The 24,774-nt window shown below is 36.0% G+C and overlaps 2 protein-coding genes across 4 annotated transcripts; one reads left to right on the top strand and one right to left on the bottom strand.

Moving 5' to 3' along the window:
• Positions 1–629: 629 nt before the first annotated feature.
• On the top strand, positions 630–5,529 carry LOC116296444 (substance-K receptor). Of its 3 annotated transcripts, none has more exons than XM_089034591.1 (2): positions 630–764; positions 2,787–5,529. In XM_089034591.1, the coding sequence occupies exon 2, from the start codon at positions 3,960–3,962 to the stop codon at positions 5,445–5,447; it is 1,488 nt and encodes a 495-aa protein (XP_088890717.1). In that variant the 5' UTR covers positions 630–764; positions 2,787–3,959; the 3' UTR covers positions 5,448–5,529. The 3 variants fall into 3 exon arrangements, with proteins under 3 accessions (XP_088890717.1, XP_031560321.1, XP_088890718.1); XM_031704461.2 differs by lacking the exon at positions 630–764 and having other exon boundaries at positions 2,598–2,900; positions 3,849–5,529; XM_089034592.1 differs by lacking the exon at positions 630–764 and having other exon boundaries at positions 2,598–2,916; positions 3,849–5,529.
• Positions 5,530–7,082: 1,553 nt separating this feature from the next.
• LOC116296424 (DNA topoisomerase I, mitochondrial) lies at positions 7,083–24,586 on the bottom strand. Its single transcript, XM_031704442.2, has 23 exons — positions 24,496–24,586; positions 24,252–24,336; positions 23,310–23,369; positions 23,021–23,155; positions 22,236–22,291; positions 21,861–21,915; positions 21,319–21,379; positions 20,776–20,810; positions 20,227–20,394; positions 19,542–19,771; positions 18,826–18,889; positions 18,225–18,305; positions 17,335–17,379; positions 16,960–17,030; positions 16,698–16,725; positions 16,255–16,336; positions 15,867–15,967; positions 15,416–15,484; positions 14,976–15,167; positions 14,598–14,648; positions 13,550–13,644; positions 13,051–13,200; positions 7,083–8,128 (listed from the first exon to the last, which is right to left on the bottom strand). Exons 1-23 carry the CDS (start codon positions 24,531–24,533, stop codon positions 8,026–8,028), a joined length of 2,055 nt encoding a protein of 684 aa, XP_031560302.2. The 5' UTR covers positions 24,534–24,586; the 3' UTR covers positions 7,083–8,025.
• Positions 24,587–24,774: the final 188 nt, after the last annotated feature.

The raw sequence follows: 24,774 nt of genomic DNA, 5'->3' as shown, positions 1-24,774 counted from the left end.
TTTCCCCCCCTGAAAGATTAAACTTCATACTCGTTCGCGCCAAAACAGTCATGTGCTACCAGTGACGTGATCGCTTAACAAGACGGATTTTTAGAAAATATATTTCTTAGTTTGGTCTTAATTTTTCCCCATTTCAAACCACGTATCATTCCCTAGAGTATTACTTCTTTGTTTAACAGTAGCACATGAGAAGACACATGAATATGGATACAACTCAAACGACAGGAAGAATCTTATTCTCAAGGAAATGACACGTGGTCTGAAATGGGAAAACATTTTAACGTCAAAGATAAAAAGGGTTTTTGGCTGATGCTTTCTTTAATTACAAATACTATATCATCTTTTAACTACTTTTCTTTTCACGATTTGTGGTCAAAAAGTCTGACAGTATGGTTTCTCTCTAGTGAAGAGGTTTAGTAAATAGGGATTATATCTAGTGCGGGACAGAATAGACTTTAAACATAAGTGTTAAAGTTAAAAGAAACGTGATCCAGTGGTAATGAAGACACAACAAATGAAAGTGTTATCAAGAGATTTTGTATACCATACATTCAATTAATTGTAGCAAGCCATCACGACTGAAGTGTTAACTTGGATCAGGAAAGATTTCGAAGTGAGTTAAGAGATTAGCGTGGGATAGGATATGGAGGAGTGAGGATCTGTTAGTGTTCGTGCATGTATTCGTGTTCATCAAATCTTGTTTTGACAATTTCTTGAAGCTTCGTTTTGTTGGAATAAGTTGGCCTTCAGTCTTGGTAAGACAGGTAATGTCATTTACGTAAATAGGCAAAGAACGTTTGCCATATGCCAGTAACATTGGATGCCATCCACAATAGTTGATGCCATTCCTACCCATCCACTGTTATCTTGGTAAGACAACGACCTTTTACCATACCAGATAACAATGGATGCCATCCATAACAGTGGATGCCATTCCTACCCATCCACAGTTATCTTGGTAAGGAAACGACCTTTTACCATACCAGATAACAGTGTATGCCATCTATAACAGTGGATGCCATTCCTACCCATCCACTGTTATCTTGGTAAGACAAGGATCTTTTACCATACCAGATAACATTGGATGCCATCCATAACAGTGGATGCCATTCCTACCCATCCACAGTTATCTTGGTAAGGAAACGACCTTTTACCATACCAGATAACAGTGGATGTCATCCATAACAGTGGATGCCATTCCTACCCATCCACTGTTATCTTGGTAAGGCAAGGGACCTTTACCATACCAGATAACAGTGGATGTCATCCATAACAGTTGATGCTGTTCTCCGTGGACTGATGAGAAGCATCGATCTTTTACCACACCAAAAACACAAATAACTGTTACCATATACGAAAACTAACGCCACTGATCGGTAACAACCTTCGTGGTCGCGGTATTTTTTAAAACAGTCAAGCAAGCTCCTAATTAGTAACGCACTAACTTTAAAATATCATTAGGAAAGCCTTTATAATTCCAGCCTTAATTTTAAGTATTCATGTAATCAGGCAGAATGAAACAACTAGTCAAAACTACTATCTCAAAATGAAATGATTAATAAAAGTTTTGCAACATCACGTGCTCATCCCATAATACTGCTTGGGCTACCTTCCTGTGGTTAGATGGCAGAACAATAAAATCCCTTTGCTTTCGGGAAATAAGTTCTTTATCATGTAAAACGTAGATGATGGCTAGTAAACACTAGCGTGGACTGCGTCGGTGTTTCTAATAAAACAGTTATCGTAGAATGATAAGTTATACACCGTAGTGAAAATAGTAACTGACGTTTCGGACGTTAGTCCTTCGTCGGAGTCAATAGAAAGTAAGAGTAAGAGAGATGTTTATATAGTAGAGGAGAGAGAAAACAAACCAATAAGAAAAAAGCAAGCCATTTAACAAAGGAAAACAAAAGGATCGAAAACAACAATAGGTGGGAAATAACTTAATTATAAGCGACTGTATTGTTCCTGCCATCTAACATAGCTGCCGTTACGTGGTGTGGTGCTAAACCTCTTTTGATCATTTCATTTTGAGATAGTAGTTTTGACTAGTTGTTTCATTCTGCCTGATTACATGAATACTTGTCAACAAGTTAATGGATTTTCTCTGTTCATAATTATAAATGAATTAGATTAAAAATGGAAAAGGAAAAACTCGCAGGAAAATCCGAATCGTAAGGAGAGAAAGGAAAATGATGTAAAGCATGTAAAATAACCAAAGCGGACGAAACAACCGGCTGACAAGATCATGTCACCAAAAAAAAAAAAAAAACAAAAAAAAAAACAAAAAAAAACAAAAAAACAAAACAAAAAAAAACAAAACGAAAAAACACACACAAAAAAAATTGAATTGTAAGGAGAGAAAGGAAAATGATGTAAAGCATGTAAAATAACCAAAGCGGACGAAACAACTGACAAGATCACGTCACCAAAACAAAACAAAAAACAAAAAAACAAAAAAAAAAAAAAAAACCAAACAAAAAAAAAAAAAAAAAAAAAAAAAAAAAAAAAAAAAAAAAAAAAAAAAAAAAAAAAAAAAAAAAAAACAGTTTAAATGTTTATAATATTTCTTTTTTGGTACAATATATTTTAATGAATTGATATAGTTCACCTTGAGTTAACATGTCTATAAACCTTTGGACACCAATCCTATGGCAATATCAATAGCATTAGCTTAACTCTAAACGCGATTTATGTTTTGGAAACAATTCGCGTAGTTTGCATAGCCTTTAAACATTGATAAAGTTTATTCAGTTCACTGTTTTTCTCTATTTCAATGCTTTCAGCACCACTTATGTGTTATAAAGATAACGAGGATCGTTATGATCGGTCTGTGACTTTGGCCAGCCATGAGGTCGACATTGAGCAAACGCACGTAGACTAAGAACACTGTTGTTGAGGTGAACGACTGAAATCGTAGGTGTTAGTAAACTAAATTATTAATTCTCTTGTATCCAAGCCAAGCGCTTTGAATTCAATCTGAGTCTTCCGTTGCATAATTGGCAAATGCGATCTTAAGGGTCAGATAGAATCTCTAGCTTTGAATCGCTGGTTACGTTATTGGGAACTGTCCCTCGTGACTTGAACCTATCCTGGCTAGATCACTAACTGATGTTCTTCTCTTTTATTATACACACTACTGACAACAGCGACCACGTCAGTCCACCTGCTAAAGCTATCATGCAAATTAAACAAAATGAAAAATTCCACATCTAATCTAATTACTATCTATCATACATATACACTTGTCAATAGGTTTGCCAGAAGGCTCAATCAAATATGCATAGAATAATTTTACTCCATCATCAATCAAGTCCGCTCCAAATTCAGTTAGTCTTAACAATTCCAATCACTATCGTTTTTTTTTTATCTTAAAATTGCACATGAAATCACTTTGTGATTAATTTCCTACGCTTACGCACCTTGTGTGGGGAAAAAACCAGTTCAAACAGTCTTCTTGACGTCACGTGACTTCCGTGTTCGTATAATTGGCAAAATCGTTGTGCTCGTGTTATTATCTGATGTCAGTTTGTCTCGTATCTCCAGAAACTAAATCAAGGCATCTCGGACAAACCACAACGCTAATGCATTTTAAGATAAATGTTTCATTTTTTCGGGATTGTATTATAGCGTACGGATTTTCGGATTAACATATATGGGTTAATTAGCGATGATGTTCATGACACAGACTTGATGATGAAGGTGAACGATAGCTTATTTTTTGTGTAAACTTAATGCGACTTAAACAAACAAACACGCGGGAACTTGGATACACAAACGTGATAACCTTGGATCGGGTCTTTTCCTATCCACTGTGTGTGACAACTAAAATCTATCATTTACTGCAGGCCTTGATGTTCTGTCATTGGTGTTCTGCGGACCACAGTTTACTTTGGCTGTTTCTATGCGGTAAATTAAGACCAGCTTGAAATCAAAGAGGACGACCAACTGAAAGCGTGATGTCTGCCAATTTCAGTGAGCTAGAAGAAGGAAATGCTCCTTCGTGTCCTTTCCATAACGATTCCTCGTTGGAGAAGATTTTAAAGACATTCGCATACTGTGTTATGCTTCTCCTCGCTCTGTTCGGAAACATTTTTCTTGTTTGTGTTGTGTACAGCCAACGCAGACTACGAACAACAACAAATTTTCTGATATCCAACATGGCTATAAGTGACCTTCTGGTGCCGGTGTTCGCAATGCCGAGAACTATTGTGGAAATCCATTTAGGGTTACGTCGATGGCTCTTCACTAATACCCTAGGTTTAGCTTTATGTAAAGTTATCTACTTCTTACAAGACGTTTCCACGGCTGTTTCAGTACTCAGCCTGTCTTGTATAACACTCGATCGATTTTACGCCGTCGTGCGACCACAGAGTTCAACTCCTATTAAAGGCTATGTTCGGACGGTTATAGCGAGTATATGGATCATAGCCATGTTAATGCATGCTGCATATTTCTATGCCTTCCAACTCGTAACTGTCAATGACGTCACTTACTGCATCCTCCTTTGGCCTTCGACAGTGGATCCAATTGCCACCAAGATCTTCTTTTTGACACTCATCATACTACTCTACTTTATTCCATTGATACTGATAATCGTTTTACAGTGGTTCATCGTCAAGAAGCTGAAAAAACAGCGGCTTCCTTCGTTCTCGTCGTCGTTTCGCCAGAGAAAACGAGGGAAAAGAAATAAAAAAGTGGTACATTTTACCCTGGCGGTGATTGTGACTTTCTTTATCTGTTGGACACCGACAGTAGTTTATTCATTCATTGTCATTTTCGGAGAGACAACCAATTGTATTCCAGAGCTTTTTCGCTTCTCTTCTCTTTTCCTTGTCCAATCTAACTCGTCTATTAATTTTTTTATTTATTTTCTCTTTAATGATAATTATCGTAATACATTTAAGAAGATTTTCTGCCACCGTGATGGGTTCATGAAGACTCTACGGCAGAGTGGAGCCGTACAGCTCACGGCGGAACGCAAGAGAGCGCATTCTAAAACTCTTTCTCTAGATTTATTACCAGATAAGAATTACAGATTAGCAGAAAACATGACGCTTAAATCACCAGATATAGCCGTCCATGTCACATCTACTGAACATTGTTTAGAATGTAGTGCGATTAGGACGAATGACAAGCAAAGAAATGGGACAAATGTAATAGAAAAGAGGATGGGAGTGGAAGAAATGGGCGAAGGAAAGAACAGTTGTAAAGGAGATAAAAAAGCGGACAGATTTGAAGACATAAGTTCATTACGATTGGAAGAAAGTATCGAAACGAAGGAATCCCCTGCAACTCTTGCGGAGTTAAAATTTCAAAGACAGTCAAGTAAAAAATTGGATTTGGATATAAATCCATGTGTTGCACTGCAAACAAACGCTACACATGTTATGGGGAACGGAAATGCGGTTAATTGTGAATGTTTCGCTGCACTAAAAAACACTTGATTATAATACAAAATGAAGTAGCTGTCAAACACATTCTTTAGAACCGTTTTGGATAAAATTAAAGGAAGAGAAACGAACAAATACACACATAATATGTATATATATGAATAAAAATATATCAAAAAAACAATGACTTAAAATGTTACTGTATCTTTTCGCGTTTTTACTTTCCCGGAAATTGCCTAAGGGGGATTCAAAAACAAAACCAATATTGCAAAAACTGTTACCAAAAAAAATAGTTTTAAAATGAATGACTTCGTCAATTTTTATCACTCTTGTAAAAATTGATGCTAAATCATGTGAATTGGAGTCGAGTAGTGAAAGGAAAAAAGATTCGTGCAACTTCTATTTTTTTTGAGTTATTGATAGCCGAAGCGCTGAAGTGGCCGAAAGATGCCACGCTTTTTTATCTGTACTATCAACATCGAATCGATGCTATTGAGAAAAGTCATCCATTAGATTTTTATAATTGTCGGAAAAATTAAAATACAAAGCAAACATGTTTGTAGCGAAAGATAAACATCAAAGTTTTTATTATTAATGTTATCATTGTCTGTTTTTTTTTTTTTTGGTTTTTGTTGAAAATGTATAAAATATTACACTTGTGATCTGGTAGGGATCATTCACCAAATGACAGATCGACGTTTTTATAATGTAATACATCGTTTTAGAATTTGTGGATTTTCGTGAACTTCCTTCTCATTTAGAACTTTTTTTCCAGTTAATGACCAAGAATGTCTTTTTTTGGGTTAACTGATGATTAATTAATTTGTTTGTGACGTGTTTTACCTTTGAATAGCGAAGTCAAAGAATTATATTTCTAAAACTAGTGATAACGACACTCGATCTAATCCTACATATTATATTTAAGACAAATACAGACTTCAAGACGCTAGATCTCTTTGTTTCTTTACTTTTCGTTTATATATTACAAGATGTAATACCGGTATGTCGGATTTTGTTTCCGCAGGCACTTTTCTGTTTAATTCACCCGTTAACCAATGAATTTTACTGTAGAACTATTGAGTTTATCAAGGTTGACAAGTAGAGTGGATTCTAAAATAAGACATCGCTGATGGTGTTCAGGCACTATTCATAAAATGCTTTTCCACGCTCGAGGATAAAAATCTAAGAGATTCGTAATGATATTTGCCTACGTCAAAAGGATGATTCAAAAGCTTTTTTCATTTAAGGGGAAAAAAATAGCGGATGTATATTTATAATTTTGAACCGCAATAGTTTAAGGGGTTAACAAATAATATGCGTATAAACACGGGAAATTAATTTAAAGATGAAATAACAAAAGCAGGAAGACTGAAGAAGGTATACAGCAAGAAGAAAAAACAGGCGACGGAAACCAAAAAAATAACAATGAGCAAGGAAGCGAAAGAGAAGAGAAGAGAAGAGAAAGAAGTGAAGAAAAGAAAAGGAAAATGAAGGGAACAAAGCAGGACAAGAAAAGGAAAATGAATTTAAGAGAAAAGTAGAGAATAATAGAAAAAAGAATAGAAAGAAGTAAAAAAGCGAAGGAGAGGACACCAGAAGACAAAGAAAAGAAAAATTACTATTAATCAAGTTTTGCAGCAAGCTTTGCAGCGACAAAAGCGAACAATGGAATAAATTAAATCTATAAAATACGACCATGGTATTTTATTTGATAAGAAAGACATTAAAGCAGATGAGTCGATGCCTCATGGGAAATAAAAGACACGAGATAAACCGAAATAGTTTCCTTGTGTCAAATCAGGATGAGAAGCCACCCCTTCCTCGTTGAAATCACCCCAAATAGTAAAAAATATTTTACACCAATACACCTACGAATAATCAAAAGTATTGTATTTGCCTTGCAAAAATTTAAGTATCTGGTCGCCAGCGCACAGACGCAGTCAGATAATCACAATTTCTTGGACAAATCGGTTGCTGTAGAGACCAGAGGTTCGGTGTAGCGAGTAGCCTGCGTTGATCAGCGGTCTGCGGTGTTGCGAAAAAGAGGGGGAAGACCTTTCTTGCCCTCTCTTCCTCGCAACACCGCAGACCGCCAAGCAATGCGGGCTATGTGGTAAGCTACAGCACCAAGAAAGGGACATTGATTTTGCGGCTCAAAAACCAAAGCGTTGTTTTGATCGAAAGAAGAGCGAAGCACATTTAAGATATACATTAAAAATTAATAATAATAATTTGAGAGAGAAATTACAAAATGTTTCGTAAAATCACGAAAACGCTGCGACCACAGACATCCCGCCCCACATTTTTGAACCAGCCTCTTTTTTTTCGCCAATAATTTCTCTTGAAGATTTTTAAATTAGCAACTCGTAGGAGAAATAAATAACTTGCGATATAATATATATGTACAAGGCGATATAAGATGTTGTAAAACCCTAAGAGTGGAGGGGTGGGGAGGTTTCTGCAATCATTGGTTTTCAGTAAATATATGATATATACTTGAAAAAATTGGAATCTAGCTAATTGTAATAAAAAGATATGGTAAAAGATTGTGTTGCTGTATAATAGCGCGTTAAGGATAAGCTATTACAATAACAACAGCGTGGTTGTAGTGTGTTGGCGAGTGGAATTTAGGTTAAAAAACGTAATCTTCTGTAGCCATGTCAATGGCCCAAGCGAACTTTTCTCGCTGTGTTTTGTTGTACGCCTTCTCGATTGGTACTTCGAACTTCTTGCACCTGAAAAAATGATAAAGGTAAATCCATGTTAAATCGATGTTACCAGGGAGTGATTGGTCCTTGCTTTCATTTTCCCTTTTCCCCTCCCCCCAGGAAGCCGAGCGGGCAAACATAAAATTTATATTTATAAAGTATAGTGGCGGGGTTACGTTTTCAAATAATACTCCCATTTCGAGTTCGCCTTTGCTCAGTCTTAGCCTCAATTGTGTACAATTGTATTCTTTTCTTATATTAAGGTCCATTGTATAGTAAGGAGTGTATGTACTACGGAACAATACAAGTTGATTAAAATGCCACTGGTTTTGGTTGAATAGCTGAATATTATAACGCACAAACGAGACTGACTTAGCAAAGAGAACTCGAAACTGGAGTATTTGGTGTTTTGTATATTGTTCCAATTACTAGCAAATTGAATTACTTTTAAGGCCGGTTTAGACAGCACAATTTTCGTCTACAACTATCGTATACAACACGCTCGCGTCTGTCGTAGGCGAGTTGTAGGCTTGATTTACACGCTACGACTCGAGTGGTAGGATGGCGCGAGCGTGTTGTATACGATAGTTGTAGGCGAAAATCGTACCGGCTAAACCGGCCTTTAGATGTGCTTGTCATTGAAAAGCGTTAAGTTATATAAAAAGACACCATGACCGTTGTGCAGTCAATAGACTCTCCAATAGTTGCCCCCTCAGCATCCCATAATGTCTTAATTAAGACAATAGAATTCAAGATGGCCGCCGTATTGGTAAAAAGGTCTATTCCCATTAATTTAATAACTCAGACCTTCTCCCTGCCAAACCCTGACCGTCAAACAAATCGTTCTTCTTTATGATCTGACAATTCTTAATTCTTCGATGAAAATAACTGTTTTTGTAATAAAAAATTAAAAATAAAAAAAAAATCCCCTCCCATGTGAATCCGTATCCACATGTGGATACGGATTCATGTGCTACAGTATAGCCATAGTTATTTCTATTTTTTTAAGTGTACATATTATTATATATTATATATTATATATTATACACTCAATTGCAGAAACGTTGTAGTATACATTTATACAAATATCTAATTTATTCAGTATATTTAATGATATGCAAAACAGAAAAAATCGCTTTATTTATTGTTTGTTTCATTCAATGGACGTCAAAATATTTTTTTCTTTTATTTTATATTTTTTACAGATTATAAATCAGTTGTTTTTAAGCGCTGGAAATGGTTATTTTGCATTACGCATCTCATTAGATATTTGTATAAATGTATAAATTTAGTTTCAGTTAGGCCTAAGGCAAACGTCGAACTTTCCATGCACCGAACTTAATCACATCAAAGAATGTCGCCTCATTATCACCTGATATCCATTGTTTATAATGAGTTCGGTGCATGGAAAGTTCGACGTTTGCCCTAGGCCTAAGTGTCCTCAATCAGTTTTTAAAGCTAAATCTATAGACACTTTCAACGAAGTTATTATTATCATTATTATACATTCGAAACAGCAAGTAATTACTCCTGTTTTGCTTAAAAAATAATTCATTCCTATTCGTTATCTGCAATTAGGTGTATTTGAAGTGAATGCGAAAGACTATTTCATCTAAAGAATAGACTTTTTTCGAATTTGTATAATTTCGCTGTGTTTCTTGAGAACAGCATAAAACTCCTGTAGCGCTACAGTCTCATTTCACCAGCTTAGATCATCGTTGCTGGGAGAGATAAATTGGAACACTGATTTGACAGTCGGAACACCACAAAAAATAAATGTACCGCATCTGGAGTTGAAAGGCGCTAGAATCGTGTCATTGAGCTTCCAAATAAATGAATATATTCTTTTTCATCTCAAAAATGTTCATTTCAAGCTTTTCCAGGTCAATAGCTCCAATAATTCATTCTATATTAATTCCACACAGCTGGATAAATTGAATATGTTTTAAGTCAAAAAAATAATTACTATACAGTAGTAATATCCTTGGGCAAAGGGTCACCGTTTTTTGATTTGATGAACCGCACAGATATTAATTTTATTGAGGTATGTTTGATTATATTGTGACCATAATCTTCTTATACTTATTTCATATTGGAAAGTTGTTATTGCGCGTTCTAAGCAGTGAATGGTTTCATGTTTGATTAGTTTTAAGGCTCTTTTTGTCTCGTTTTTCTGCGCATCGCAATAAAAATTCTGCACCAAAATTCATTACGATATTAGCTTCATGTTGAAACTTTCATTAGTTTGAAACTTAATCTTATTAAAATCTTTTTATTTTTAAAAATGTTTAATTATTTTGGAACTAAAATCTAGTTATCTAGTGCGTCAAGCGCAAGTAATTTCTGAACGGAGTAAATTTGATGACTTGGACGTCAAACAAGCCGTCTTATTACTCTACCTCCTGGTATAAGAGTCGGAACACCAAAGTAGAGTATACAGTTGAATAAGGGTATGACTGTGAAACGACACGGCACGGTCACGACACGCAATCGACGATATTCTTTGAACCAATCACAGCGTGCGACATCACTGCTCAGCCAGTCAAAATGCCCAGACACAGTACCGTCATGGTGATGGACACGGTACGTCTAAACGTGAGTTTTTCACATTCTAAATATTTCATTTATTTCTATTTTGTAGGTTATACACCGAAAGGAAATGAGAAGACCAATTTAAATAACTATTATTCTGCACTGACGTTTTCACCTGTAACAGAGGTTAGTTAGTCAAGAACAATAGTTATTCAAATTAGTCGCCGTATTGAAGAAATAGAAAACGCGCGTGCGTGCTGTGTGCTGTCATAAAGCACGCGGGGGTTGGCAGAACACGAGAGAAGTGTTAGGAGAAGCACGACGTGTAGCGGAGTGCTTCTCGACACTTCTCGAGTGTTCTGCCAACCCCAAAGTGCTTTATGACTGCACACAGCACAGCAAGCAAGTTTTTTATTTCTTTTATAAAATACTAATTACAATAATAGATAGGAATGACGCAACGAAAAGTGCGCGCGCGTGCAATGTGCTCTCATAAAGCACGCGCTCCAAACCAATCAGAACGCGACATTCATAACAGTTATTTTATAATTTGATTCTGTGTATGCACATAGGCTTTGGAGATGTGATAGATGTGATAGCTTTAAAAAACACTGCGAACGACAACTAAATAACGCGTGTGCTTGATTACTAAAATCGTATTATCCATTAACGTTGTGCGCGACAAATTGATTAACGGGTGAAGTTGATTACTTTTTGATTAAAAGGAGCCGTCTTATTATCAACTTCCTACATTACTGATTGCTTTAGATTGTTGGGCGATAATGATTTCGTTATGTCTTGTTTTTCCCTCTTCATCATAGAGAGTCTGCATTGTCAACGAAAAACTCTTAATGTTATTACACCTTTTGCTGTTCATTAACAGAAAATGTACATTCATTTGTGCCAATAGTTGTATCAATAACGTGTAATGTACTTTCATCAACACCACAAGTAACATCATTAGCGCGGATCAACTTTCAATAACGATATTTGAATATGCGTGTACATTCATAGGCATCAATGGACAATCAATAGCGCGTTTGTACATTCATATGCGCGGAATGTATTTTCTTTTGCGCGAAATTCAACTTCAATAACACCAAATGACAAACAGTAGCATTTATGGACAATCATTTACCCAAAAGTGAAAATTCATTAGTGCTATTAGCATAATCATTGACAATCTATAATGCGTTTGGACAATCATGAGGGTCAATGTTATATTCTATAGCGTGGTTCGACAAACATTTGCATGATTCGAATGAACAATAAGAGAAATAAAACAATCATTAGCGATTTTTGTTTATCACTTTAAAACATATAAAAAAACTCAGGTAACTGCCTCCATAATAGCGGCTGCGTAGGAGAATAGCAATTAGCTCACTTAAAGCAGCAATCAAAGCCGACATCAGCCGTCCAGAGATCCAACAACATACGAACGATCGGGCTGAGGCAAGACGACAAGGGATTGCTCTAGGTCACTATAGAACGCAGTTGCTAATGGAAGGGCTCCAGAGAAATGTGGCAACTATCACTATCGCTAAATGTGGTCAGTGGTTCAGTTATATGCAAACGTATTTGCCACGATGTATAAATGGCGAAGAAATTAAAGGCTAAAATAGATAAAAAATCGCTAATGATTGTTTTATTTCTCTTATTGTTCATTCGAATCATGCAAATGTTTGTCGAACCACGCTATAGAATATAACATTGACCCTCATGATTGTCCAAACGCATTATAGATTGTCAGTGATTATGCTAATAGCACTAATGAATTTTCACTTTTGGGTAAATGATTGTCCATAAATGCTACTGTTTGTCATTTGGTGTTATTGAAGTTGAATTTCGCGCACAAGAAAATACAATCCGCGCATATGAATGTACAAACGCGCTATTGATTGTACATTGATGCCTATGAATGTACACGTATATTCAAATATCGTTATTGAAAGTTGGTCCGCGCTAATGATGTTACTTGTGGTGTTGATGAAAGTACATTACACGTTATTGATACAACTATTGGCACAAATGAATGTACATTTTCTGTTAATGAACAGCAAAAGGTGTATTGTTGTGACTGCGACCGGTCTCATTTAACAGCTCATCGCCATAGAAATGTACATTTGAAGCCACAGCCACAGCCACAGACGATGTTGAGGATCGTAACTTAATACTCCAGTATGAAGAATTATTGCTCGGGTTTCTTGTGAACACCCGAATAACAAAATGCCGCTTTTGTACTATCCTTAGCAAATCGCCAATTTAGTGTCTAGGTCTGGCGCTTTTGCTTTTGAGCTATAATCAAGAATGCTGGTAGCACAGATCATAACTTAGAAAGAAGCCCTTAGAATCCCAGTGCACGCTCTGAGTGCGTCTTGTTTTTAGAGCCGTCAGGCCGGCGATAAATAGCAACTTACCAGGCAACAGTAATCCTTGGATCTAAGTAGTTGAGTTTGGAAGTTCCTAGTGCGATCTCTTTGTTTTCTTCCTTATCTGTGGCAGTAACTTCCAATTTAAAAAGTTGTTCCTCAAGGCGCTGCACTTGGGCCTTTTTCTTTTCAACAGCTCTAGTACAGTGCGTAACAAATATAAAAGTGAGACAAGTAAAAAATAAAACCATCATCATTAACACGATCACCATTATCAACATCGCCATCATCATCATCATCGTGATCATCATCATCATCGTACTCATCACTATTACCATTATCACTAACAAAATCAATACCATCAACACGATCAGCATCATCATTATCAACACCATTACTATTATGAACACTATTATCATCATAATCAACACCACCATTATCATCATCATCATCACCGTCGTCATCACCACCAAAACTATTAATGTCCATAAAAATATGTGTATATAAAAGAATAGCGAAGTGGTAAAAACAGGTTCGTTCTACTTACTTGGCTGCGCTATCGGTTTTACTTTCTTTTAGTTTATGTTTCAACTCCTTCAGTTCTTTCTTCGCATCTTTGACTGCCTTCTTTTTGTCAGCGATCTACGGATTTGAAAGTAAGAATGAGATAAACAAATACCAAAAAAACCTTTATCTTTCTCAAGATAGTTAAAAAATGACTCAGGAAAATTAGAGTGTAGCTTTCTAAAACTAGTTGCCTATAAATTAGAAAAGTAAAATACGATTTCGTAAGACAAAAGAAAATATCTCAAGCGAGCTTTTGAAACATTTTACTGGCTTCAACGTCACTCACAGAGATAATTTATTCATCTCACATGAGTTTTGAAACAACTTTGTGAGCTTGAGGTCAAATGTGCCAAAACGTGCGTTTTCTTTCTCAAGATAGTTCAAAAATGGCTCAGAAAATTAGAGTGTAGTTTTCTAAAACTAGTTGCCTATAAATTGAAGAAGTAAAACACGATTTTGTAAGAGAAAAAAATCTATTTATCTCAAGTGAGGTTTTGAAACATTTTAGTGGCTTCAACGTCACTCACAGAGATAATTTATTCATCTCACATGAGTTTTGAAACAACTTTGTGAGCTTGAAGTCAAATGTGCCAAAACGTGTGTTCTATTTCTCAAGATAGTTCAAAAATGGCTCAGAATATTAGAGTGTAATTTTCTAAACCTAGTTGCCTATAAATTGGAGAAGTAAAATACGATTATGTAAGAGAAAAAAATCTATTTATCTCAAGTGAGGCTTTGAAACATTTTACTGGCTTCAACGTCACTCACAGAGATAATTTATTCATCTCACATGAGTTTTGAAACATCTTTGTGAGCTTGAGGTCAAATGTGCCAAAACGTGCGTTTTCTTTCTCAAGATAGTTCAAAAATGGCTCAGAAAATTAGAGTGTAATTTCCTAAAGTTAGTTGCCTATGAAATGGAGACTTGGTATGTGAGTTAGCCATGCCCCGACTTAGATCAGCCAAGAGGCAGTTTCAGGGTTGGATAAAATTTAGATGAGGACACAGCAAACTAAAGGAAAATATACCTTGACTTGTAGATTACTCATGGACTTCTCGAAGGTTTTTGGCACAGTTCTCTGTACAAATGAAACGACATACAAAAAGATATAAGGTACCAGGTATAACGGTATACAAAACCCTGTAAGGTGCTATCCTTGAAGGGAAAGTTCCCTGACATCTTGACGAAAATAGAATCCTCCCGACCCCCTGACGTACTTACTCATTGTTTCACTCCCCTTAAGGTCTATCAGAGCTTCTGGTTACATCATCACTTTTTCAGTACGTACCGTTACTATCTTTCCTCACAGACCAGACCTCACAGACCGCGTTATTTGTCCTTGATTCCCAACCTCCACCCCCCCCCCCTCCACCCCCCCCCCCCATCCAACCCCTGACAGGCATACCTGATGGTTACATAAAATAGCCACAGCCCTGTTGGCTCGGTTATACTGCAAGACCTTCGCGTTGACATTGTCTTCAGGGTTGGTAAGCTTATCAAGCTGATCCTGTAGCGTCATCGAAGCGTTAAAGGTACGGAACACTTTGGCCGATAAACCTTCCATTAGCTCAGACAGATACTTGTTTAATGAGGTTGTCTGTGAAAAAGGAATGCATTCCTTTCAGTATAATACATGGTGTGATGTCATAATGTGGTCTAATGACCCAAACATTTCTTTTTCTTAAGCAATGTATGGCAAGACACTGAAAAGGGTCTATTACATGGTATGGCGTCATTCTGTGGGTGTATACTATATGGCGAATATAGCATGGTCTAATTTACTTTAATGGCACATTCCATGTTAGAGGGTGAATATAAACTTGCTTGGTTGGTCAGTGTACTAACCGTTAATCTGTCAAAGAGGTCATCGCCCTCTTGTTTTCCTTCCATAAACAACTTCAAGTTCTTAAAAGCCTGCAATGACAAATACATAAAATCCATTTGGCATACCATTTAATCATACTTTAAAAATAGCTCACCGATTTACAATTCAAATAACTTATTAGACAGTTTAGGGTGCAGTACGGTTGGATATTGTTTCGAGTGAGAGCACTTTAGCATGTCTTACAAGTTATTCATTATACAGGCTTCAAAGCGAATGTTTAGCTTTGAACTAGTTTTTAAGAACCAACAGTTTTTTCCTGTGTAATATAACCTAGAGTTTTAATATTGCAGGATATTTGTACTCGCTCCGAGCTTTTTCCTGCAATATATTTGTACTCTACTGAGTAACGTTGGATAATAAAAGGCCAATACTTTCCTACTCTAAAGAAAAATGCCAATGAGTTTGACTTACTTTCTTGTCAATGGGCACAAAGTTCCAATACCGTACAGAGTCTTTACCAAGGAAGTCGAACTCTACAACACATTCCTTATCTTCCCATTCATCATGTAGCTCTGATAAAGAAAAGAAAATTCAATATATTAAAATGGATAATCTACAAAGATGGAGGTTAACTGGAGTACTGGTGGGGTGCAAACATTACCATGAGAATAAAAGGACAAAGATGTGGCCACCATGTTAGTTGACGTGACAAAAGACACCAAGACCAATTCAAATCTTTTGTAAAAGTCAACCAAAATGACGGCTACAGTATGTCGTCACATGCAGACCAAGAATTGTTTGCTAAAAGGCTTTTAAGTAGGAAAAAATTTACCTATGGTATTTTGCTGTTATTACTTACTTATGTGTTCTACTCGTAACGAACAGCAGCCTACTGTATCAGCTGTGTCGTCGTCCTTTTCATGACCTGCTCTCAAGGCGAGCTAAAAAACAAAGACAAAGTAATTGAGAAAAAAGAAAAGGGAAAAGGTAAATGAAAAGAGTAAAGGAAAGGAAAAATAAAAAAGGGAAAGAAAGAAAGAGATAAAAAGGAAAAAGAGAAAGAGTAAGAAAAGAAAGTGTAAAGTAAGAAGTATAAAAGAGAGAAAGAACGAATGAACAAAAGAAGGAAGGAAGGAAGGAAGGAGGGAGGGAGGAAGGAAGGAAGGAAGGAAAAACACGAAAGAAGAAGAGAGAAAAAAAATGCTAAATGTAAACCAAGTTTCTTTTCATTCTGAATATTCTAAACATGAGACAACTGAAAAGACAAATAGTTTGAATAATTTTACAGGTTTTTGTCCCTACCTTATCAATAAAATATAGTGCTACTCCTCTGAAATACAAAAAAGTTAGAGCTTTAGTGTCATGGTGTAATTAAGCAATATCAATCAATTAATCAACTTCATTTAAGGAGGGTGACATTTAACAGTTTTCACTGACAAATTTGTGGCCATCCATAAATATGAAATGCACACGCATTTCTCTGTACTGTGATATAAACATACTGGGAGCTGTAGAGCATGAGAGAAGCATGCTTAGGAAAACAAGGTGTAGCCACAGGTCTTACCGTTGTCGTATTCTCATTTCTTTGGACTTCCAGTCCCTTCTGTAGTTCTCTCTAATTTTTTCAACTAAATCCTACAATGGAAAAATAATGAAAGTTGTTATATGATGTGTGCTTTCTGGGCTTTTTGGAGAGCAAAAATAAGAGCATATTCAGGTAAAGGGCTTTAAGTAACAGCCAGTCATTGGACAATGTCCACAAAGAATTGGAACTTGTTCGGTCAAACTTTTGGCTTGCAGGACATTTTGCCAGTAATGTTGAGCCAGGAATGAGGCAATGACTGAGGTAAAACTAATTTGACCAGCGACTGATAAGACCAGCAACTGACAAGCCATTCTTTTTAGCACTGGGTATTTACAAAGCAATAATATAACTTACTTTAAGTTTTCTAGCTGTTTCATACTTCTTCCAATCTTTTTCTCCCTGAAGAGATTAAAAAGACATCAATGTTAAAAGTACCAAGGATAGGAGTGCAAAAATATGATATTTAGTTGCTATTTTCTATAAAAGGACATGTGAATATTGAATGGATAGAACTGTGGTGAAATAATGATGGATGTGTTGATCATCACAGTGAATGAGCGACCTAAGCGAACGCTGTAAAGAAAGACTTGAAAAAATGGTTTCAAGCTTCAACGGGAAAAAAAATAAAGGACATGTAAAAACTAGCCATGATCAATATTGATAACATATTTTTCATGTTTTGTTCCCAAATTGTGTCACACAATACTGTCATGTCCATCTGAATAACGATGAAAACCAAAGATAATTTACCCTAGTTGAAAACATTTGCATTAGCAATGTCTAAAATGCTTATATTGAGAATTTTTCAGTGAAATATAATCAAAAATATTGAATATTTCATAATCTTAAGCCTTCTAAGTTTTGTCTGGCATGTTGGTGCACAGTAATTGACCAACATGGCTGCTCCATACATTTTACTCAAAAATTGCTCAAATTTCCTCCTACAATTCCACAAGGAATTGCTCTGACCATTGAAACTTGACCACTTTGTGCAATTCTGACTAACTTTTTTCTATAAAAAAGTTATCATTACTAGTGTAATCTATCGAATCACAGCAGACCTACTTAAGACCTACAGTATGACTACCAACCCAATTGATTATCATCAATTTCAAAAGTGTAATTTTGCATTATGATAACATTATTAAGTGTCATAATCTTGTAAAGCAGCTGGCAGTTACATACCAGTATATAGTGAATCGACCAGAATTAAGTAAGATTTGATTGATAAGCTTTGTTCTTACCTTTAATCTAGAAGTTGGGTTTAACATGACATATTTGTAGCTACCTTGGATATTCTCTATCCAGCATGCTAACCATGTGACCTTGAATAAAATTACAATAAATAAATACAGTCATACAGCAGGCTGTTAGCTCCCAGTAAGGCCCCCTCCACTCGTATCCGGAAATTTGTGTATCCATATCCGGAAATTTTCGAAAATGGTCTCCAGAGTGGAAATTTTCAAATATGCTCCGAATATGGATACATGTAGACGGTTGTATCCGCAAATTTTTGAATACCATGGCGTAAACACCATTTTGCGCATGCTCAATAAGAAAACTATCCTTTAAAGGGACTAGGCACTAGCGTTGTAATAGTAAATATTCGAATACTATTCGAATACGCTGCGTGTGGACGTGAACATTTTCATATCTGCAACAAAAAAAATTTGCAGACACGAAAATTTCCGGATACGTGTGGACGGGGCCTAAGATGCAGATAGAATGATAAAATTATTGATATTATTCTAAACCTACTAATGGTCTATCACAAATCCTGCACCCTGATTGGCTGAGCTACTACTGGTCTATTAGTGACAGACTGATCACTGTAGTTAAAGATACCTTGTCATCATGGATAACTTTCTTCCATTTTCTACCATCTGGTGGCACAGGTACCTTGGCTCCTCTGTGGCAAAAAAGTTTCATGAGACTTGTTTATCATTCCCAGCAAAAAGATTGCTCCCAAAACAAGGCTAATTAGCAGGCAGAATGGGCTATTTCAGACTAGTTTATAATTGCCAGTTTATCATTCCCAGCAAAAAGATTGCTCCCAAAACAAGGCTAATTAGCAGGCAGAATGGGCTATTTCAGACTTGTTTATAATTGCCAGTTTATCATTCCCAGCAAAAAGATTGCTCCCAAAACAAGGCTAATTTGCAGGCAGAATGGGCTATTTCAGACTAGTTTATAATTGCCAGTTTATCATTCCCAGCAAAAAGATTGCTCCCAAAACAAGGCTAATTAGCAGGCAGAATGGGCTATTTCAGACTTGTTTATAATTGCCAGTTTATCATTCCCAGCAAAAAGATTGCTCCCAAAACAAGGCTAATTTGCAGGCAGAATGGGCTATTTCAGACTAGTTTATAATTGCCAGTTTAATTGTAGTTTTGCCCAAAAATGCCTCATTTTCGAATCTAAACATGTGATTTTTTTGCAAGCACACAACCCTTGGAAAAGATCTTGTCACAGAAATATTTCCAAGTGATACAAAAAACTCTACTCTTCTGACTGTGTACAAACATACTGCACAGAAAAGAAATGTTGAGTCAAGTCCTTACTTTCCAATATTAATAATGATATCTTCTGGCATCACCCTCTTCTTGAGTTTGCCTTGTTTAGGGTGGTCTCCACGGCCACGAAAGAGACCTGGAGGTTCAATCTTAAAGTTCCCTACTCTCTGTTTGTGACCATCCATAACGCAATAACCATATTCATTAAGGATTACTTCATTATTTTTTTTGATTACTTGTTTTTCTTCTTTTGTCATATTCTTACGTTCCTCGTTTTTCTGCAATAAAACATCTATATTACTGACAGATTATGGAAAATTTGGTAACATGATACTAGGGAAGATGGTGATTCCTAAATAAATTTGTTCTGGTCATCTATAAAGTGAAATGTTTCTGCTATCAGCTATAGAAAAACTTAGGGTCCAAAATTAGCACGAGTGCAAGAATTTGATACAAACTTCCATAGTTGGTATATAAGCCACATCTTGTATCGTATTCATTGCATGATTATGACTTTGAAATAAAGTCAAAATATTGGAGATTTTGTCATCTCTTCACCAAGAACCTAAAACTTGGAATTTTCTCATGCAATGATGTCCCTTCTTGGACTAACTCTTTGTTCTTTAGACCAGGGTAAAAATGGGGAAAAATAATTGTGCAATGAAATACGTTTTTAAAGAGAAATTTTTTTTTCATATTTTACAATTAATGTTGATTTTTTGATAGTGAATACCTGATCATAGTAACTGAACATCTCCTTAAAGTCACACTTCTTCAAGTCCTTAATGGTCTTCCTTTCTTCTTCTGTCATCTCCTTTCTCCAGTCATGAAAGAAATTCTCGTTAAAGATCTCTTTTCCTGTATAGTCATGCTGTAACATTTTGGCATAAAATCCTGCAATCTGAAGATTACAACATGTGAATTAAAACATCGTAACTTGTCAAGTGTTGTTTTGTAGGTTGGTGTCACGATTACAAACTAAATGTTTCTTCAGCCATAAGTAATTTACTTTAAATTGCTTTGAATTTGGTTACAGCTGTAACAGTGATGATGCTAGTGGTGGTTTGACAATAATGATGGTGGTGGTGGTAATGATGATGGTGAATCAAACCACATGTTATTCCCTTGAGTATCATTTCTTTGTTTAACAGTAGGAAATGATGATGCATGAATATTTTCAGACCAGGTGGAGGGTAATGAAGAATGAATAAAAATATGAAGGAAGGAATAAACAGATAAATAAAAATGAGACAAATAAACGAAATTAAGTTGTTGGGATTACCTCTTCTGATGCCATGCTCAGCTTAAAGGGTTTTCCTAACAAGTACAAATACAAAATTAGAAAGAATGCAAACTCTGACTTAAAAAATTAATATATTTATCCCACACTATAAAAATACAGCCAATCAGAATACAAGAAAGTTGTGTTGTATATCACACTATTCCACCATTCCTTCCCATTAGGCATTGCTGTGTTTTGAATTTCTTGACTAATAACATGAGGGGGGGTGGGGGTTTACTCCTCCCCGTTTAGGGTAGGGATGTGCTGCTGAGCCCTCTGAACCCTGACCCTGTTCCAGAGTAAAATCGCTGATTTTCAGAGCAAGATTGCTGAAAATCATACCCTTTTCCGGTAATGCCAAAATTGATACCCTGTTCCAGAGAGGAGAGAGGGTGATTTCATATACCCTGTCCCAGAGGGAGCGCGATTTTATATACCCTGCTCCAGAGTAGAATCGCTGAAAACCATACCCTGTTGGCAGCACGTACTTGTATAGTGGATATAGGGGAGTACCCCCCCCCCCCCCCCCGAACAGTAACTCACCATCATAGTAGAATTTAACATTGTCTGGTAATGGTTCATAATCTGGAGGTAAGTAAGGACCCTAGAACATAAAGCATTCAAGGATTTATTATAAAGTATCAAATGCCAAGGTACATCAGTATTCAAATAACGATAATAATAATAATTTTATTCTAGCGCATTACATAATATCTCAATGCTCTTACAATATAGAATAAATCAATAATCCAGGGCTAACAATAATAGCTGATAGACTGGACAGCCTCATGGAATGTAGTTTGGACATTCTGTATTTTTAGAATGAAGAACACGTGTTCATGTAGTCAATATCATTGGTCCAGAAGGCCAGGGCTTAAAATAACAGCCTGAAATCAGACAATGTCTGGCCAGAATAAGACTTTTTGTCTGGTCAAATCTTTGCCTTGCTGGTCATTTTCACCAGTAATGTTTAGGCAGAAATGAGATAACTGAGCTAAAAAGTGATCTGCCATTATTTTATTCCCTGGAAATGTATTTGTTAAATTAAGAGTACATGTCTATTCTGGTTGATTGGATTGACTTACATGGTGTTCTAACGTGGTCCATTTTCTGCCGTCTTCATGCTGCTTTTCTTCCCACCTGTAAGCAAAATGACCTTATATTATATACAGCTATTTCAAAAAGGCTGAAGGGTAGAACCGCGATAGGTATGGGATAAGTGATAGGAGATAGGTCATTCCAAATGCAAGAATAGCTGGAATGACTTGTATTTCTTATCATTATTCTTGTCAATAACACAGACATTGTTATTGAGAAATTTAGTGTTCACACAGTCGACAAAACCATTCAAAACGCTTGATTATTCTTGTTTAGATAGATGCATGACCATTGTGCATTTCCTCAATCATCGATCACCATTTGTAATTAATGTAAAATGAATCTGAAAAATAAGCATTTACCATTTCCAGACTTCCTTTTCTTCTTCTTCCTTTTTCTTTTTCTTTTTTCCTGTTCCCTAAGGAAACAAAAAATGTTGTAGGTGACATTAAGAAATCCTTCCTACTGTAGCAATTAAAAATCCAGAGGCATGATAGAGTTAACAGTCAAAGTAAGAAAACCGTGAACCCCTTTAAAATGTCTGGAATGGCAAGTATCATGTTCTGAACAATTCATTTCTAATTAACTGTCATGTGATTGCCAGACATATTTTAGGCATTCGCATTTTTTTAACTTTGATTGTAAAATACATAGAATTTATAGGACCCCTTGGAAGGTGGGGTCAGAAAAAATGGAATACAATGTTGCGCCTGGAAACAGTTGGTCGCAGAAACAAACGTTATACAGTGGAGTCTTTTTTTCTTGAATCCTGCATATATTAAACTTAAGCACACATCCTGTGAACTTTTGTCACTTTAATAAATCTCTTTACCTTGGGAGTAATTTCCCCCCATTTCCAACCATCTGTCATTCCCCCGAGAATTAGACTCATTGTTTGAGTTCTATCCATGTTCATGAGTCTTCCAATGTGCAACCGTTAAACAAAGAAATGATACTCTAGGGAATGACAAGTGGTCTGGAATGGGTAATCATTACGCCCAATGTAAAGAGGTCAAATTTACCCTGGGTATCTTGAAATATCGCATTATTTTGAACCTTTCCCCTGATTCCCAGGAGGCTTGCAATAACAAGACTTAGCTGAATTTGTCTATGCTAAATTGAGGAATAAAGGTATAAAGGAGCTTACATCTGTTTTTTCTGAAGATTTAGGACCTTTCCCTTTGCCTTTTTTATCTTTTTCACTTTTTATTTTCTTTTTGGGTTTTTCATCTTTAGTTTCTGATTTCACTGTCTTCCCTGAACTCTTCTTTGCTAATTTTGCCTGCAAAATGAGTGGACATACATTAGTTTTCAACAACAGGTATAAGAATGAAATACTACACCATGATCAAGATCATTATCGACTATAACCAAATGCAGATGAAAAATTTTATGAATGAGTGTAAAAGAAAACATTAAATAAGGCAGAGTCTTACCAATGGTTTGTATTCATCCTCACTATCACTTTCTTTATTGATACTCTTTCTTTTCCTCTCCTTTGAAAAATATAATAAAATCAAGGTTTATTCCAATGATGGTTTACAATAATTCTCACTAGAGTCAAAAGACAAAGAAATAGCAGCTGTGGTGGTGGTATCAAGAAGGAAGCTAATAACAACTTTTTTGTAAAAATACCACCAACGTGGTGGTGTAGATGATGCATAGGGTAGGACCCCACCCTAACAAACGTACAGCAGCCTGTGCAGGGTCTATGTGGGACATGCTCCCATTACCCCAAAAAATGTCTGGTTGTACTGCAGCATTCAAATTAAGTCTCTTTATTGTATGTTTAGCAATACAGTTGGTTTAACAAAACTTTGGCCACTTTAATTCTGAAGATAGTTCCCAAGTTCTCCAAGTTGGTCCTGAACTAGCGAACTTTTTGTCAAATTGGTTCAATCAACCGTGACTTGTTTATGTCTAGAATTCAAATGTTTACTGGAATTGCTTCTTTACACCATATACTTTTCGAAAACTGCATTCCAGACAACATACAGAGTCAGTCATATTCCTTTTGTCACAATAAAATTCACTTTGAAAATGAATTTGAATGGTAGATTTGATGAGTTTTAGAAGCTACTGTATTATCAGTGTGAAAGATTGCCGACAACCGTCGGAACTTCATAGTGAAATTGATTACAAAGTTGTGACCTTGCAAATGAACTTCAGACAAGGAGTGGCCAAAGTTTTATGAAATCAACTGTAAGCATCCATACACTCAAAGTAAACACAACAAAGCAAGACACTAAAGTCCACAGAATGTTTAATTACATGTAGCAGCAGGCAAGCATTGCAGCAGTGAGCCCATGTGTCATTAACTGAAGCTGAGCATGATTGTGCACATGTATTGTACATGGTAGTGTGAGTTACAAGCATACCTGTGCATCTTTCTTCTTCTTTTTCTCAGAAGAACTACCGGGCTTCTTGTCTGGTGTTTTAGAAGTTGGTTTAGGCTTTGCAATTCTGAAGAAGAAAAATAATAATAAATTATATTTTATATGTAGCGCTAATTCTTTTAGTTCAACAGCGCTTTACAAACATTTAGAGGTAATAAAAATCTAAATATCTTTGTTTCTCCTCTTATTGAAAAAAATCTCAGTTTTTTATCTGCAACTGCCATACCTGTTAGACTTTACATCACAATGGAAACACCATGACATCGGCAGAGGATATAAAAAGAAAAGAAAAATATTCTGTTAGATTGGATTAATTAACAGTCATCCTGCATATAAAGGTTTCAATAGAAGGTGGCTAACAGCAGTTGATCACAGATACTTCACTGCCAGCTACTGTATTTCACGATCAAATTGAAAACCCTTAATATTACTCTAGTGCAAAAACAGCTGCTTATTTTGTCAAGACAGCCTCTTACTTTGAAAATTACTGAATCCCCTTCATAGA

Source organism: Actinia tenebrosa, unplaced genomic scaffold (genome assembly GCF_029948245.1).
Source record: "Actinia tenebrosa isolate PJP-AT-01 unplaced genomic scaffold, QUT_ActTen_1.0 PGA_scaffold2__45_contigs__length_23673736, whole genome shotgun sequence".
In the NCBI taxonomy this organism is placed as follows: domain Eukaryota; kingdom Metazoa; phylum Cnidaria; class Anthozoa; order Actiniaria; family Actiniidae; genus Actinia; species Actinia tenebrosa.
Note: the sequence above shows the minus strand (reverse complement) of the source record. Positions and strands in the feature narration are given on the sequence as shown.

Excerpts from the sequence above, each read along its gene's own strand:
- LOC116296444 (XM_089034591.1), top strand. The coding sequence starts at position 3,960 with ATGTCTGCCAATTTCAGTGAGCTAGAAGAAGGAAATGCTCCTTCGTGT.
- LOC116296424 (XM_031704442.2), bottom strand. The coding sequence starts at position 24,533 with ATGTCATGGTGTTTCCATTGTGATGTAAAGTCTAACAG. Across the intron at positions 20,395-20,775 it reads TGAGCATGGCATCAGAAGAG|ATTGCAGGATTTTATGCCAA; the intron begins GTAATCCCAACA and ends TGTAATCTTCAG. Across the intron at positions 14,649-14,975 it reads CTATTTTATGTAACCATCAG|AGAACTGTGCCAAAAACCTT; the intron begins GTATGCCTGTCA and ends TCATTTGTACAG.